The sequence below is a fragment of the Propithecus coquereli genome, unplaced genomic scaffold (assembly GCF_000956105.1).
Source record: "Propithecus coquereli isolate 6110/MARCELLA unplaced genomic scaffold, Pcoq_1.0 Scaffold2, whole genome shotgun sequence".
Taxonomy (NCBI): domain Eukaryota; kingdom Metazoa; phylum Chordata; class Mammalia; order Primates; family Indriidae; genus Propithecus; species Propithecus coquereli.
Genome location: NW_012144966.1, coordinates 13,351,225 through 13,368,078, shown reverse-complemented (window position 1 = coordinate 13,368,078; position 16,854 = coordinate 13,351,225). Strand labels below are relative to the sequence as shown.

At 37.3% G+C, this 16,854-nt stretch overlaps 1 protein-coding gene across 1 annotated transcript in view; it reads left to right on the top strand.

Annotated features, from left to right (window-relative positions):
• The window catches only part of RIPK2 (receptor-interacting serine-threonine kinase 2), a 35,852-nt gene extending 19,219 nt beyond the window's left edge, over positions 1-16,633 (top strand). Inside the window, exons 6-11 of the mRNA XM_012643658.1 lie at positions 54-215; positions 5,438-5,523; positions 10,131-10,220; positions 12,336-12,429; positions 15,342-15,500; positions 16,102-16,633. Coding sequence (XP_012499112.1) covers positions 54-215; positions 5,438-5,523; positions 10,131-10,220; positions 12,336-12,429; positions 15,342-15,500; positions 16,102-16,439 — 929 coding nt within the window. The 3' untranslated portion in view covers positions 16,440-16,633. The remainder of the gene's footprint in view (positions 1-53; positions 216-5,437; positions 5,524-10,130; positions 10,221-12,335; positions 12,430-15,341; positions 15,501-16,101) is intronic.
• Positions 16,634-16,854: the final 221 nt, after the last annotated feature.

The following is a 16,854-nucleotide window of genomic DNA, read 5'->3' as shown; positions in this document are numbered from 1 at the left end:
ATTCACTGGATCATAATATATTTCTAAGAAATAAAATCTGTTTATTTTGACAGAAGTCACCAACCCTTTGCAGATTATGTATAGTGTGTCGCAAGGACATCGACCTGACACTAACGAAGAAAGTTTGCCGTGTGATATACCTCATCGAGCACTTATGATCTCTTTAATAGAGAGTGGATGGGCACAAAATCCAGATGAAAGACCCTCTTTCTTAAGTGAGTACACAGCTTTAATCAGGACTGTTTGAATTAGAGAAGTAGTTAATATACTGTGAATAAAATATTCCTTGAAAAATAATGCAAATTAGATGATTAGCTCAAAGTAGTCATTTAAATTCTTTTCACTCTTCTTAATCATTGCATTTATATATGGGTAACTACCTCTAGAGCAGAACTGAGAATCCCTTACAGGAAAGAGAAATCCTCTGATAGGAGTAATAATTTCGGTCATATGCTAGTCGGATGATCTGGTAGACAGGCGGAGATTGGCGGTACAAGAGCTGAGTGAGAGTACGAGGAACAGAGTGCTAAAGAGGTGATGGAAACAGTAACCAGAGCACAAGCGATACTGTTTACATTCGTATCAATATATGGACACTTTTTTCCACTGTAAAAGAGATGAGGCAGGAAAGATGGACACAGGTACAACTAAGTTTGTAGATCTGGTAGTAGAACTTTGAGGGAATCCCTCTCATGGCTTCCGTTTTCTCATTGTAACATGAGAACAGGTGATCGGCGCAAAGGAAAGATGGAATGTGGGGAGTGTAGGAGGTTTAAGAAGAGAAGATGAAGTACAATACCTATTATCCCGGTCTTCCCTTTCTAAGTTCAGAATCGATTAAGAAAAGCCACGGGAGAAAGATAGTTGGTGACCAAAATATCGGCTTTATTACTGATAAAGCTAACTGGAGAATGTACCTTTAGATCCGTGGCCAAATGGGCTTGGTAATACTTTGCCCACACAGTTGACAGCTTGACCAGCTCACCACAGGCCTCACCCTGCTTCTACAGGCGGAGCAGAGAAGTATGCATGCTTTAGATGAGCTGACTTCTGAAAGAAAGAGAAAACTGAGAAGGGACCAGATAAGCGTGCATGGTTTTTGTCTAAAATTAACAATAAGATAAGTCTGAGGAAGAATGACAGAGGGGCAGAAAAAAGCTGTTTCTCTCATACTTTTCCTTTTTGGGTATTGAACTGAGAATTTCATACTCCCTTTGGAAACATGAAGAAAAGGACTTAAGTGTCTCCTCCAGCAGTACAAGGTGACCATGTGAGACAGCCATTCTTAAACTTGTAGCAATTCTCAAACTCTTCAAAATTGTTGAGGATATCAGAGAGCTTTTGTATATGTGGATCATGTCTATTGATATTTACTATATTAGAAATTGAGAAAATTTTAAAACGTAAGAATACTTTCCATTATCTGCTGGAGCAGTACGTCATCACACCTCATTTAGCCTCTGGAAAAACCTACTATATAGTCATGAGGGGATAAGAGTAAACAGGAAAAATAATGCTTTAGTATTTATTATTTTGAAAATAGTCTTGACTTTATGAACGTTTATAAGAGCCCCAGAGACCAACCCCCCACCACCATCCCCCAGCGTCCCTGGACCATACTCTAAGAACCACTAATCTGTGAGAATAGAATAAAGATGCATTTGGAAAGCAAAATAGAACTGCCAAGTCATGTTTAGTGTCTAGTTTGGGACATTAATTTAAAGAGAAACCAATGACTTGCACCTCTAGTCAAGATGGAGTAACAGGCCAATTTACCCTCAAGCCTGAAACAATGAAAAGATCTATACAAAATATATGAAACAGTGTTTTTGTTTTTTTTTTCCCAGAGTCTCGCTCTGTCTCCCGGGCTAGAGTGCCGTGGTGTCATCCTAGCTCACAGCAACCTCAAACTCTTGGGCTCAAGCGATCCTTCTGCCTCAGCCTCCCGAGTAGCTGGGACTACAGGCATGCGCCACCATGCCCGGCTAATTTTTTCTATATATTTTTAGTTGTCCAGATCATTTCTTTCTATTTTTGTAGTAGAGACGGAGTCTCGCTCTTGCTCAGGCTGGTCTCGAACTCCTGACCTTGAGCGATCCACCCGCCTCGGCCTCCCAGAGTGCTAGGATTACAGGTGTGAGCCACCGCGCCCGGCCGAAACAGTGGTTTTTTAAGACACTAGATATCAGGAAATGAAGGACAGCGATCTCTGGGGGATGGGAAAAAAATGAGATGTACCTTATGACTGCCCAGCTTACTGCTTGAGAGATGCAGCACAGGGAGGGAACTGAGATGTGCAGTCCAGTGGACACTCAGAGTCGAGATGGGAACAAGAGTCTGGGTAGACCAAGGCAGATAGAATTCACAGGACATAGTAACAGAGAGGAGAAGGGTACATAGAGGGAAAACCCCAGAGATTTGCAGAGGGTTCCTTTCAAGTATCCAGTGGAGTACTGACCAGACCAGGGCGGAGAAGTCAGTAAGCCAAAAGCCAAAGTCACCAGTGAACAGTAGGAGAAAAACAGGAAGTTCGCAGAAAAGTTAGTATCGCCTAATAGCATGAACTTCAGAGGAACTAAAATCTTTAGGGAAAGGAGAGGAAATTACTATTTGAAAGTGGCACTGGGGACAAAGGAGATACATACCCTTCCTCATGGCTCTGGGAAATGAAATAAAATGTAAACCCATTATCTTAGCAACTTTTGATTTTTTTAAAAATAAAATGCTGATGAGCAATGGATATGTGTTAAATGAAAAACACATTGCATTGCTTTTTTAGTAACAAGAATTCAGTCTAATTATTTTTAAATTGTATCTTTTAAAATTAGCTATAAAAATACTCAGTTTTATAATATATACATATGTATATAAAATTTTATCTGATTTCCTAAAAATCACTGTTATCTAGCTGAGACATTTTTCACCGATAGCCTTTGGGATACTAGGAATGGTGAAAAGTAGGTGCCGAGAACCTAAAAGGGAAAGGAAGAGTAGAAATGAAAATCAATAATAGGGAAAAACTTAAGTGTATCCAAGGGAAAAACACTGTCAGTATGACCGAATGGGAGACCATGCAAGTACAAGGGATCTCTAGATATCAAAGTAAGCACAATGTACCTACTTGGTAAACCTACTGAAAAGAGATGAAAAGTTCAGACCAAAAAGAAATTACAATATCAAAAAGTAAGAGAACCTTTAGGTTAACTGAGTTAAGGAAAAGAAGAAGCTCTTAAATAAACCTTTGTTGAAAAAATTAATGACTAATAGAATATACATTCTGAAATTAATAAGTTCAACTGTTCAATTAACATACTCGTTAAGTGGCAAAGTAGCACAATAGCAGAGACAGGAACCATTATACAATAAAGATTGTTTTTTCCTGAAAATTTTATTGAAGTATAATTTATATACCATAAAATTCATCTATTTTAAGTGTACACTTGTTGACTTTTAGTGATTTTACAGTTTGCAACCATCACCATAATCCAATTTTAAAACATTTCCACCAGCCTGAGCAATGTAGCGAGACCCTGTCGGTACAAAAAGTAGAAAAATTAGCGAAGTATGGTGGCGCACACCTGTGGTCCAAGCTTGAGCTCGAGGCTGAGAACTACAGAAGATCTGAGGCAGGAGGATCGCTTGAGCCTAGGAGTTTGAGGTTGCTGTGAGCTATGATGATGCCACTGCACTCTAGCCCTGGCAACAGAGTGAGACCATGTCTCAAAAAAAAAAAGAAAAATTCCATTTTCTATCACGCCAGAAAAATTCCTCATATCCATCTGCAATCACTACCTGTTTTGACCTCTAACTCCAAGCAACCAGTAATCTGTTTTTGTCTCTCTAGATCTGCCTTTTCTGGACATTTCATACAAATGGAATGGTAACAATGTGTAGTCCTTTGCATCTGGCTCTTTTCTCCTAGCATGTTTTTCGAGTTCATCCAGGTTGTAGCATGACTCAGTAGCTTGTTCAGTAGTTTATTGCTGAATAATACTCCATCATATGGATGTGCCACATTTTGTTGATGCATTGGCCAGTTGATGAACGTTTTCCGTGTTTCCATTTGTTGGCTATATGAATAATACTGCTATGATTATTCACATTCTAGTCTTTGTATGAATATGTTTTCATTTCTCTTGGGTAACTATCTGGGAGTAGAATTGCTGGGTTAAGTGATAAATTTATCTTTCATTTTTAAGAAACTGCCAAACTATTTTCCAAAGTAGCTGTATCATTTTACATTCCCACCAGGAATGTGTGGGGGTTTCAGTTCACATCACTGTCAACACTTTTTCTTTTCTGTTTTTTTTTTTTTTTTTTTTTTTTTGAGACGGAGTCTCACTCTTTTGTCCGGGCTAGAGTGCCGTGGTGTCATTCTAGCTCACAGCAACCTCAAACTCCTGGGCTCAAGCGATCCTACTGCCTCAGCCTCCTGAGTAGCTAGGACTACAGGCATGCGCCACCATGTCCGGCTAATTTTTTCTATATATTTTTAGTTGTCCAATTAATTTCTTTCTAATTTTAGTAGAGGCGGGGTCTCGCTCTTGCTCAGGCTGGTTTCGAACTCCTGGGCTCAAACAATCCGCCCGCCTCGGCCTCCCAGAGTGCTAGGATTACAGGCGTGAGCCACCGCGCCTGGCCTTTTCTGTCTTTTTAATTATAGTTATTTTAGTGAGTATGGAGTGGTATCTCATTGCGGTTTTAATTTGCATTTCCTTATGATGTTAAGCATCTTTTATGTGCTTTTTAGCCATTTGTATATCTCCTTCAGTGAAATTCAAGTCTTTTACTTGTTTTTTAATTTCATTATTTGTCCTATTATTAAGTTGTCAAGGTTCTTTATATATTCTAGATACAAATCCTTTAGCAGACACAGGATATGGAAATATAATCTCCTAGTTTGTGGCTTATTTTTTCATTTTTTCTTAATAGTGTTTTAAAGTACAAAAGTTTTCAATTTTTTGAAGTCCACTTATCAATCTTTTTATGGATTTTGTTTTTGATGTCATATCTAAGAACGCTGCCTAACCCAAGGTCTTGACAATTTTCTCCTTTATTTACATTTACGTGTATGATCCCTTTCAAGTTAATTTTTATGTATGATGTGAAATAAGAGTCTAAATTTATATTTCTGGGTGGATATCCAATTGTTTTAGCATCATTTGTTGAAAAGTCTATCCTTTCACCATTGAATTGGCTTATTAGCACCTTTGTCAAAAAGCAGTTGACTGTAATTATAAAGATTTAGTTTTAAACTTTCAATCCTATTCCTTTGTCCTTATGTCTATCTGTATGTCAGTAATAAAGGCTCTTAAGGCAGTTGAATGTCATCAGTTTGGGGAAAAATTGACTTGGGGCCTTATCAGTTAAATATTAGCATTTCGATTTAATGATTAGAAGTAATCTGAACTCAAATTGTATTTTTTTTCTTATTTAGAATGTTTAATAGAACTTGAACCAGTTTTGAGAACATTTGAAGAGATAACTTTTCTTGAAGCTGTTATTCAGCTAAAGAAAACAAAGGTAAATTGCCAAATGAAATGGTGGAAATTAGAACTTCAAAGAACGTGTATATTACTTATGGAGATTTTTAGTTTTTAATTTCTATACTTCTCACAGATACAGGCTACAGTTTGGGGCTGGGAAAGTTTACCAGAGTCTATGAATACTACCTTTTTGATTTTGAAGACATTTCCAGAACCCTTATAATCAGGTGTAAATTTAAAATGTGTAACAAAGGCTAGTTGTGTATAGTGAATGCCCTGAAGCACTAGCGGTGTTTGTTTATTTTTTAATCTACATTTATTTTCCTAAAATTTTAATACCTTCAGAATAATAGATGTCAGGGTTTTTCACTTCTATTTTTCATTGCCAATTAGCTGTAGAATTTTTGTTATAATTGAGGCCAAAGTGTGTATTTTTTAATTGTTGGGTTTTTTCATTTTCCTACTCAAACACTCCATGTTACATAGACCAAAGTAGCAGTAGCAGTAGCAGTTAATGTTGATGTGAATTTCCTAGAACAGTTGTCTTATTTACTCAGTCTGGTTCTTGTGGATCAGAAGAATAATTGAAGGGACCTATTACTATGGGTTTTTTTAATATTATCAAAAACTGTTTAAAAAACAATTACAGTCCTGTAGGGCAAAGTAAGCATAGTTTAGCATTTGCTGGGTTTCATTAAATTTTTCTTAATATATGATGATAAAAACCAGCAGTTAGCCAAATTCTCAGGGTGTGAACAAGCACAGTCTGCGATTTACTTGCTGCTGAAGAACACTGATTGCCCCTTGTGGTTTGCTGTATCTACGGATATAACCTTAGGTTTAAAAGGGAAGTGTATAAAAGAACTAAAGAGGAACTGTCTTTTAGTTCTTTTGAGAACTTTTCACTCACTCCTCCAGTGCTGAGTACAGTCTTTCCCAGAGTATACCAATTCCTTAACTTCTAATTGATATAAACTTCCGATAACAGTTCTTTTTGCCCTATCTTTTCAGTTCCCTTTTCCTCCTCACACCTTTCTCTTTTCTTTTACTTCTTCCAAACAAAGATGGATAGAAGGGCCTGTTGTCTTAATTATGAAAGGGAAGAGAACCATTCCAGTTCCTTTTTTGTCCCCAAACAACTGAAACACTAGGATCCTATATTTAAGACTGTTGATTTTAAGAAGATATTTTGGCTTTTTAAATAAAGTGTGTATTTTCAATTATTTTAATGCCATTTAATAGTAACATTACTTTCTTCAGTGTTTTCTGTTTGTTTTTTCTTTTTCTTTTTTTTTTTTTGAGACAGAGTCTTGCTCTATTACCCAGGCTACAAGTACAATGGCATCAGCCTGGCTCACAGCAACCTCAAAGTCCTGGGCTCAAGCAATCTTCCTGCCTTAGCCTCTCGAGTAGCTCGGACCACAGGTACAAGCCTCCACACCTTGCTGATTTTTTCTATTTTTAGTAGAGATGGGGTTTGCTCTTGCTTAGGCTGGTCTCGAACTCCTGAGCTCAAGCAATCCTCCCACCTTAGCCTCCCAGAGTACTAGGATTACAGGTGTGAGCCACTGCACCTGGCTCAGTGTTTTTCCCTTTTTTTGTTTTTTTTACATACAAGGTCTCGCTATGTTATCCAGGCTGGCCTCGAATTCCTAGGCTCAAGTGATCCTCCCCCTTCAGCGTCCTGAGTAGTTGGGATTACATAGCATGCACCATCACAGCCAGCTACTTTCATCAGTATTTTTTTAAGTTGCTGTATTGCTTTCACCTAGAGTTTTTGTAGTTGTTTTTTTCTTTTTTTAATAAACCTTTATATCAATTCTGTGAAACTGCTAGGGCAAGAATATCATCTGGGGCCAGGCACAGTGGCTCACGCCTGTAATCCTAGCACTCTGGGAGGCCGAGGTGGGAGGATTGCTTGAGCTCAGGAATTCGAGACCAGCCTGAGCAAGAGTGAGACCCCGTCTCTACTAAAAACAGAAAAAAATAGCTGGGCATGGTCATGTGCACCTGTAGTCCCAACTACTCAGGAGGCTGAGGCAGCAGGATTGCTTGAGCCCAGGAGTTTGAGGTTGCTGTGAGCTAGGGTGATGCCATGACACTCTAGCACTAGCAACAGAAAGAGACTCTGTCTCAAAAACAAACAAACAAACAAACAAAAAATCATCTGATTTTTATAGATGAGATAACTGAGGTACAGAAATTCTCCCATTTCAAGACCCCCCAGTGAATGCCTGAAACCACACAGATAGTACCAAACCCTATATTATGTTTCTTCCTATATATACATACCTATGACAAAGTTTAATTTATGTTAGGCACAGTGAGAGATTAACAATAACTAATAATAAAATGGAACAATTATAACAATATGCCAACATCACTATTATTGCACTTTGAGGCCATTGTTAAGCAAAATAAGGATTGCTTGAGCACAAGCACTGCAATACCATGATAGTTGTTAATGATAACTGAAGCCAGCTACTAGGTGACTAACCAGCAAGTAGCACATACAGCATGGATACACTGGACAGAGGGATGATTCACATCCTGGGTGGGACAATGCTAGACGATTTGAGATTTCATCATGCTACTTACAACTACACTTAATCTAAAAGTTATAAATTATTTATTTCTGGAATTTTCCATGTAATATTTTCAGACCACAGTTGACCAAGGGTAACTGAAACTGCAGAAAGCAAAACCACGGATAGGGGGAGACTACTGTATAGGGAAGTTAGTCACTTATGTAATACCCGACACAGCTAGCTAATATCAGGGACAAAAGTACATATTTAATAAAATTTTTCATAAAGAAATTTCTGGAGCCAGGCACAGTGGTACATGCCTGTAGTCCCAGCTACTAGGCAGGCTAAGGTAGGCGGATCGCTTGAGCCCAGAGTTCCAGTCCAGCCTTGGCAATATTGCAAGACCTCCTTCTCTTCAAAAAAAATTCTTAAAACAAAGATCACTGTTTAGGGTGACTTGTTTTGTTTGAGTTTCTTATATTTTTTCAGTTCTTTTAACTGGCTTCTAAAATTCACATATTCATAGGTAAACGCCTCCTGTATCTTGAATAATAAAAACTAAACAAAAGTGATTTTTCTTTAGTATTTCATTTCATTTCTTGTTAGGGACTGATTCAGTAGTTCATACATAATTTGAATTACCATAACTGATCAATTATGAAAAACAGTGTTACTAATTCAAGTATTTTGCATTATCAGAAATATTTCAATACATTTTGGAAGAGCAGAAAAACCTTACATAACAGAGACATAGCCAAAAACTAATTTTAAAGGTCAATATAAAAATATATCTAAATACTAGCAGTTTGGGAGGCTGAGGCAGGAGGATCACTAAGGCTGGGAGTTCAAGACTGGCCTGGGCAACATAGTGAGCCTTTTTCTCTACAAAAAATAAATAAATAAATAACCAGATTCAATTTCTTGAGCCTATAGTCCCAGCTACTCAGAAGACTGAGGCAGGAGGATTACTTTGGCCCAGGAGTTCAAGGCTGCGGTGAGCTATGATCATGCCACTACACTCCAGCCTGGGCAGCAGAGCAAGACCCCATCCCTAAGAAAAAATGTTATAATAAAGAAAAATTATAAATACACATTAAACTACTATGTGCAAAGTGCTATGTTAGGTATATTATATACATGGATGAATAGGAGTATTTTCCTCCTGAAGTTCTTTAGCCATGTAATGGAGCAGACATTCGTAAATGTGAATAATGGAGGGCTGGGTGTGGAACCCACCAATTTCCAAAGTTCTGAAGAGTAGTTGGTGTTACGTTGGTCTGGGGAAGAAAAGCAGACTGATAGAGGTTTATTTTTAAATCACTCAGTAGTGACAGCAACTAATCCAAGTCTGGTTTATAGGAGGAAATCACTGAACAATTTTCATTTACAATATTTAAAATAAATTATCTATTTAGCAGCTACCATTTATTAAATGCTTACAAGTAATCTTAGGGCCTTTTTGCATGTATTTATTATAATCTTCTTTACAATACTCCTGCAAAACAGATATTTTTATCTCCAATTTATAGCTAAGTAAACTGAGATTAAGTCTCATGCCCAAGGTCAGTTAGGTATCCCAGAAATCTAAACCAGATCTGGCTGGTTACACAGCTCCCACCATTCCATTATGACATGCTACCTCCTTTACTGAGTCCAAGCCTTGGTTTCTTATCTATAAAATGAAAATAATAATAGTATTTACAAGCACAGTGCCTAAAATAGTAAAAGCTTAATAATTATAGATAGACATACACACCTCCCAAAATTTATTAGGTACCTAGTTTGTACCAGACACTTTATATTCATTATCTCAATCTCTAGAACAATCCTGCATGTAGATATTATTACATTTTAAAGATGAAGCCCTGAGATTCTGAGAGATCAATAATTTGTTCAAGGTAACCAATTAATATTAGGCAGGATTCAAAGTCTGTGTGTCTAAAGTTATTTCCCCTATTCTATACTGTCTCTACCTTTAAGTTATATGTTATATTTTCAACTGTCTAGATTTTCTTTCCATTGGTTTTGTGTAAACATGTATGTTAAGTAGATTGCATTTTACTTCTATAATTTCCTGATCACCTCCAATTAAAGTGAATATATGTATTCATTCCAGTTACAGAGTGCTTCAAGTACTCTTCACGTATGTGATAAGAAGAAAACGGAATTATCTCTGAGCATACCTGTAAATCATGGTCCACAGGAGGTAAAAGAAAATTATGTTGAACTCAAAATGTGGGAAGAATATGAAAGTCATTCGGTCTAACCCCTCCTTTTATAGATGTGAAATTAAAGCCCAGGGAGTTTTCAGGAATTGTGTAGTAGCTCACGGCAATCTACAACTTGAAACCCAGCTGTTCTAACTCTCCATTCATTGTTCATCCCATCAAATCACAATTCTTGCTTCTTTGTCATTGAGTTCCATCCCTGGCATTGTTTTATACGAGGAATGACATCCCAGGGTAGTGTATAGGCAAATCATTGATTACAGTTTTACCACTATATTTATGCCACTTGTTCTTATCTCTTACAATAATGAGTAAGAGAAAAAAACATTTTTGTTGCTACATAAGAAGAAAGATTTCTTTAGTTGCATTTATTCAGACTTCATATTAGTCCTTTTTTTATGAATATATATATATGTATTTTCAGGCCAGATGCAATGGCTCACACCTGTAATCCCAGCACTTTGGGAGGCCAAGGTGGGAAGATCGCTTGAGCCCAGTAGTTCGAGATTAGCCTGGGCAACACAGTGAGACCCCTGTCTCTACAAAAATAAAAAAAATTTAGCCAGGGGTGGTTGCACACGCCTATAGTCCTAGCTACTCAGGAGGGTGAGGCATGAGGATCACTTGAGGCTGGGAGTTGGAGATCACAATGAGCTGTGTTCACCCCACTGCATTCCAGCCTGGGTAACAGAGACCTTGTCTCACACACACACAAAAAAGGAATATATATGTTCATTTTACAGATTCAGAAAAATAATACAGATTGAGATTCCTAGTCTACAAATTAAAAATTCAAAATGCTCTAAAATCTGAAATTTTCTGAGTACCAACATGATGCCACAACTGGAAAATTCCATACCTGCCTCAGTCTATTTTGTGTTGCTATAACAGAGTACCTGAGACTGCATAATTTATAAAGAAAAGAGGTTTATTTGGCTCACACTTCTGGTGGCTGGAAAGTCCGGGATTGGACCGCTGGATCTAGTGAGGGCCTCAGGCTGCTTTTACTCATGGCCGGCAGTGGAAGGGAAGCAGGCGGTGCAAAGAGACCACGTGGCAAGACAGGACGCCAAAGAGAGAAACTGAAGGGGCTGAGCTCTTTAACAGCCTGCTGTCTCAGGAATCCCCTCGTCACTTCCAGAATGGCACCAAGCCACTCATGGGATCCTCCCCCATGACCCAAACACCTCCCATAGGTCCCACCTCACATCACTGCTGCATTGGGGATCAAATTTCAGCATGAGTTTTGGTGGAGACAGACCATAGCAACACCTTAGCTCATGTGATGGGTCTCAGTCAAAACTTTGTTTCAGGCACAGAATTATCTTAAAATATTACACAAAACTACCATCAGGCTTTGTGGATAGGTACACATGAAACACAAATGAGTTTCATACTTATAGACTTGGGTCGCATCCCCAAGATATATGTATATGTAGATATTCCAAAATTTGAAAACAATCTGAAATCTGGAACATTTCTTCTTGTCCCAAACATTTCAGATCAGGGATACTAAACCTAGAATACCTTCAAAATGAACCTTAAAGCACCATACATAGTTTTTTAATCACTTTGACATATACTATCTCATTTGATCCTTCAACTCATTGATGTACAGTTCTAGATAGACAGTACTAATATTACAGACAACCTGAGAGCCAGGGAGCTAGGAGTGGAGTCAAATTCTCCATTACTTTTCCACGGTTTTCCACCCCTCCATGTTGAAGGAACCTGACCTGAAGGCATTTCTAAATCTGTAGGTGACCAGAGTTGCAGATATAAAATTTCTCATCCATTATTCTAGCCACTGGGCAGAGCCTTGGAGTTCATGTGGAAAATACAGAAAAACAATTATTTTTAATGCATCATTATTGCCCCATTTCTTTCATTTGAGTCAATTAAGAAATTAAGTTTATTTTGTCAGTTATTTTATAGATGTATGTGTTTCTTTAATTTTGTAAAGTATAATTTTTAGTAGTTTTGATTCTTCATTTGTAATAAGCCACAAGCAAGAACTATTTAGAAATTAAAGCTATATAACTTTTAAAATTATTTTTTATTAGCCTAAATCCTTTACCTTCTATTTACTTCAGGAATCATGTGGATCATCTCAGCTGCATAAAAATAGTGGTTCTCCTGGAAGCTCAAAGTCCTTGTCAGCTCCCCAAGACAATGATTTTCTATCTAGTACGTAAATTTTCCAATCAGTATTGATGTGCAAGTTTTCCGTTTTCTTTCAAGAGCGTATCCTTGACAAGTATTCATGGTATATGTGGAACATTTCTTTCGTTTGCATTTATAACTCATTGTTTAAAAAGTGACAGGGTCTAAAAATATGAAAATAGCAGTGGGATCTTCAACAAATACATTTAGGTATTAAATGCATTTATGTTAGACACTATGGAAAGATACCAAAAAAAAAAAAAAACTCTTGTAAGAAAGAGGAAAAATGTTTTGAAATAACCATACTACAAGATAGAAAGTGATGTATTGTAAGAGAGCTGTGGACCTAGAGCTATGGTAGTACAATGGAAGAGTAACACTCTTTACAAAGTACTTTCACAACAACCTTATGAGGGAGATAGTCCTCATTTTACAGATTAAGGACTCTCTGGATCATATAGCTGCTAGCTGGTAAATCCAAGACCTGAAGCCAGGTCTTTTGAGAAATATTTTCATGTCATTCCACTACACTATGCTGTCATCATGAAGAAATTATTCCTGGCTGAAGGCTGGGCCTCTAGTTATAAAGGATGGACATCTCAGGCAAAAGGAACAAGAACAAGGAGGCACAGAAGCAAGAAAACACAGAACAGTGAGTAGTTTGGTTTAGCTGATGAAGAGGGTGAATGATAAAAGATAAGTAGGGTGGAGTCATCATGAATTCTAACACTCAGTAACTATTTGGGCTTTTTTACTTGAGAAGGGAGCAACTATTGCAAATTTTTGAGCATGGGTGTGTGACACGATAAAATTTTTTGCTTTAGGAAGATTCATCCTGATTGGAATTTGTAAGATGTTTTGAAAGGAAAAGGAGACTTGAGATGGGGAGACCAGTTAGGAGACTGTTAACCGTAGTGCCAGTGAGTAATTATGAGAACTGATGCAGAATAAAAAGGGGAGGGGTGGTGCGAGAGACGTCATGGAGAAGTCGACGGTAGGACTGTGTAACTTTGCACTTGGAGCGGGGAAGAGAGGAAGCAAGAGGTAAAGCTGAATAAGTTGTTAAGCCTGGTAACTGGGTGAACATTAGCATAATTAACAGAAATAGAAGTTGAAACAGGTTTTAGAGTTTTGATGAATAATTAAGTTTCTAATATTTTTTTAATTTGAGGTATCAAGGTTTTAAGTATGAAATGTCCGATTTCCTTAAATACTAAGTATTCACAGTTGCTATCTCTGACATTTCACTTTGACACTTCTTGGTGTTTTTTGTTTTTTGTTTTTTATTGCGAAGGTACATCCTCGTTCTTTCAAATGTACATTTTGGCTTGTGATTATCTTTGAAATTTTTTTTCAGAGCAATTTTTGTGAAACCATGGATAAGTCAAAAATTTGTGTTATTTTTTAATGTGAGTTCCATCATGGAACTAATGCAGCACAGACAGCTCAAAATATCAACGAAATATTTGGGAAGGATGTGGCTAATGTACGCACAGTATGTCAGTTGTTTGAGAAGGTCCTTTCTGGTGATTTTAATCTTAAAAATGAGCCACGTGTGTGACCTGAGATCAAGGAGGATAATGATGAGCTGAAAGCTGTAGTGGAAGCAAATCCATCTTAACCAATACATCAATGAGCAGCAACGTTTGACATTACTATTCCAACAATATTAGACCATTTGAAACAAACAGGCAAGGTAAAGAAGCTGGATAGATGGGTTCCGCATGAACTAAAGGAGCATCAGAAGATAAATCGTCTTGAAGCTTGCCTTTTTTGCTGTCATAACATAAAGACAAACCATTTCTACACTGTATTGTAATGTGCAGTGAACAATGGATTCTTTTTGACAATTGCAAGCATTAGGCACAATTTTTTGGATAAAGATGAAGTGCTGAAATATAGTCCAAAACGAAACATTCATCAAAAAAAACTAGTGGTGTCTATTTGGTAGTCCAGTGCTGGTATCCACTACAGCTTCATGAAACCTGGTCAATCGATTACAGGGAATGTCTACTGCAACCAATTGGATGAAATAATGAGGATGCTTGTAATTAAGGAGCTGAGATGGTCAATAGAGACAGGCCAATTCTCTTGCTAGACAACACTGTCGCACAAACAACATTGCTCCAACTACAGAAGCTGGACTTGGAAACTCTCTGTCTTCCACAGTATTCACCAGCCCTTGCACCAACTGCCTACCACTTCTTCCAGGCTTTGGACCAGTTCTTGCAAGGAAAAATATTCAATTCTCAACAAGCTGTGGAAAACGCCTTTCACGATTTCATCGCCACTCGCTCTCCAGGCTTCTTCCCTGGCTTATTCGCTGCTGGCATACATGAGCTACCATTTAGGCGCAAACTATGATTAATTGTACTGCTTCCTGTTTGACATATAATAAACTACACTTTTAATTCGAAATCAGACATGACAGATTTAATGGCCTGATACAAGCAGCACATATGAAGATGATGTCCAGAGGCCTTTTGAAAATGTAAGAATGTTGAATGAAGACAGAAAATTTAATTACATGGATTTGGGAAGAGGTGACAATTAAGGCCATGAGGTTGACTAGGATGGCCAGAGGAAAAATTAAAAACACATGTCATATATGTATATATTCAGAGGACACATTGAAAGTACAGAATAAGAAGACACACAAGGAGAAATGTGGGACTGTGTGAAGAAGGAAAATTCCATGATTTATAATTTACATAGGACAGAAAATCACATACAGAAGTTATAGTAACATTCTATATAAACCCTTTTTTGTTTCAAAAAATACTTAGTTGCAGAATTAGGTCTCTTAACCATCTTTAATAGCAGTGGAAAATCTAAATACATTGGAACCTGCCTTCCCTATGCTCAGGTGTTGATATTTTAGCTAATAGGAGTATCTAAGGACTATTCTACCCTAATGAAGATGTTGTTTTTTATAGGAAAAACTCAGGACTATTCTTCTGCGAAGCCACATCACTGTTCAGTAAATCACAGTTGGGATACTACCATTTCTGCATCTCAAAAGGTGACATTCTGTGATAAGACTATTCCATACTCTACAGCAATAATAAATTCACTCTTAGCTGAGGGACATTCAGGTAAATATTTACTATAAAACAGTTTGTAAATGATGCCATTTATCTCACAAATAGATGTTGAGTAGATTTGCCATACGCTAAGGTTTGTCTTTATTTCCTCAGTATGATGAATGCATACCTTCTTAAGTAGGAAAGCACTTCAACTCCCAGAAGATGGGAATGCTCACATGTAGTAATAGCCCAAATGGTATTCCATGAATATCTAACTAGGGAGGGAGTACTGAGAGGAGATTTTGCTTAATGTTACTAAGGGTAAAATTTTTGTTTATTTAACAAATATGTAGGTTTACTTTATATTTGGAAAAATACACAGGAAAAAAAAAAAAAACAGGCCTAAAAACAAAAACTTAAAAAGTTGGTTTTGGCCCAAGATTTGTAGCATGTAAAAGGCAGTGCATTTTCTGGGTGGTAAGGGGAGAGATAGCCTAAGCTTCTGAACGTTTCCTGAAAAATAACAGTGTCCCCAAAAACACTGGTGTTCCATATTGGCACAATCATAAGAAAGTTAGGTTTTATGCCTTATTTCTTTTTCATGTAATTTTACTCATTGCTATGTATCTGTCCTCACCTTTTTAATCGTTTATTCTTTGCTCTTCTACAGAGCGTCTGCAGCCTGGTTTAGCACAACAGTGGATCCAGAGCAAAAGGGAAGACATCGTGAACCAAATGACAGAAGCCTGCCTGAACCAGTCGCTAGACGCCCTTCTCTCCAGGGACTTGATCATGAAGGAGGACTATGAACTTATTAGTACCAAGCCTACAAGGACCTCAAAAGTCAGACAATTACTGGACACCACTGACATCCAAGGAGAAGAATTTGCTAAAGTTATAGTACAAAAGTTGAAAGATAACAAACAAATGGGTCTTCAGCCTTACCCAGAAGTACTTGTATCTTCTAGGTCACCATCTTTAAATTTACTTCAAAATAAAAGCTTGTAAGTGAGTCTTTTACAAGAAAACAGTTAGTTTATAAAAGGATATTTATATCTCTGTTGCCTTGATATTTTTGTAAAATCCACATGAGAATTGGAGGCTTTACTGAAGATTCTGCTTTAAGTAAATACTAGTCTCCTTCCGTGATATTGCCATATTTTTTTAATTAAATAAGTAAAAAGCTTGCATTCTGCTACATAGCTCAATTTTTTATGTCACTTTTGTTCATTGAAACTATTTTTTAAAGTGTAATGATTATTCTTCTTGTCCATAACAGTGTCTTAAGGTATGATGTGTTTCAGATGGAAGCTATTTTCATACTCACTTTCTTGATGGATTATTTATTACTCGTCTAAGATGCAGTTTGACTTTACTAAGTAGATACCCTTTACACACCAGACATAGTACAGCATTCCTAGCT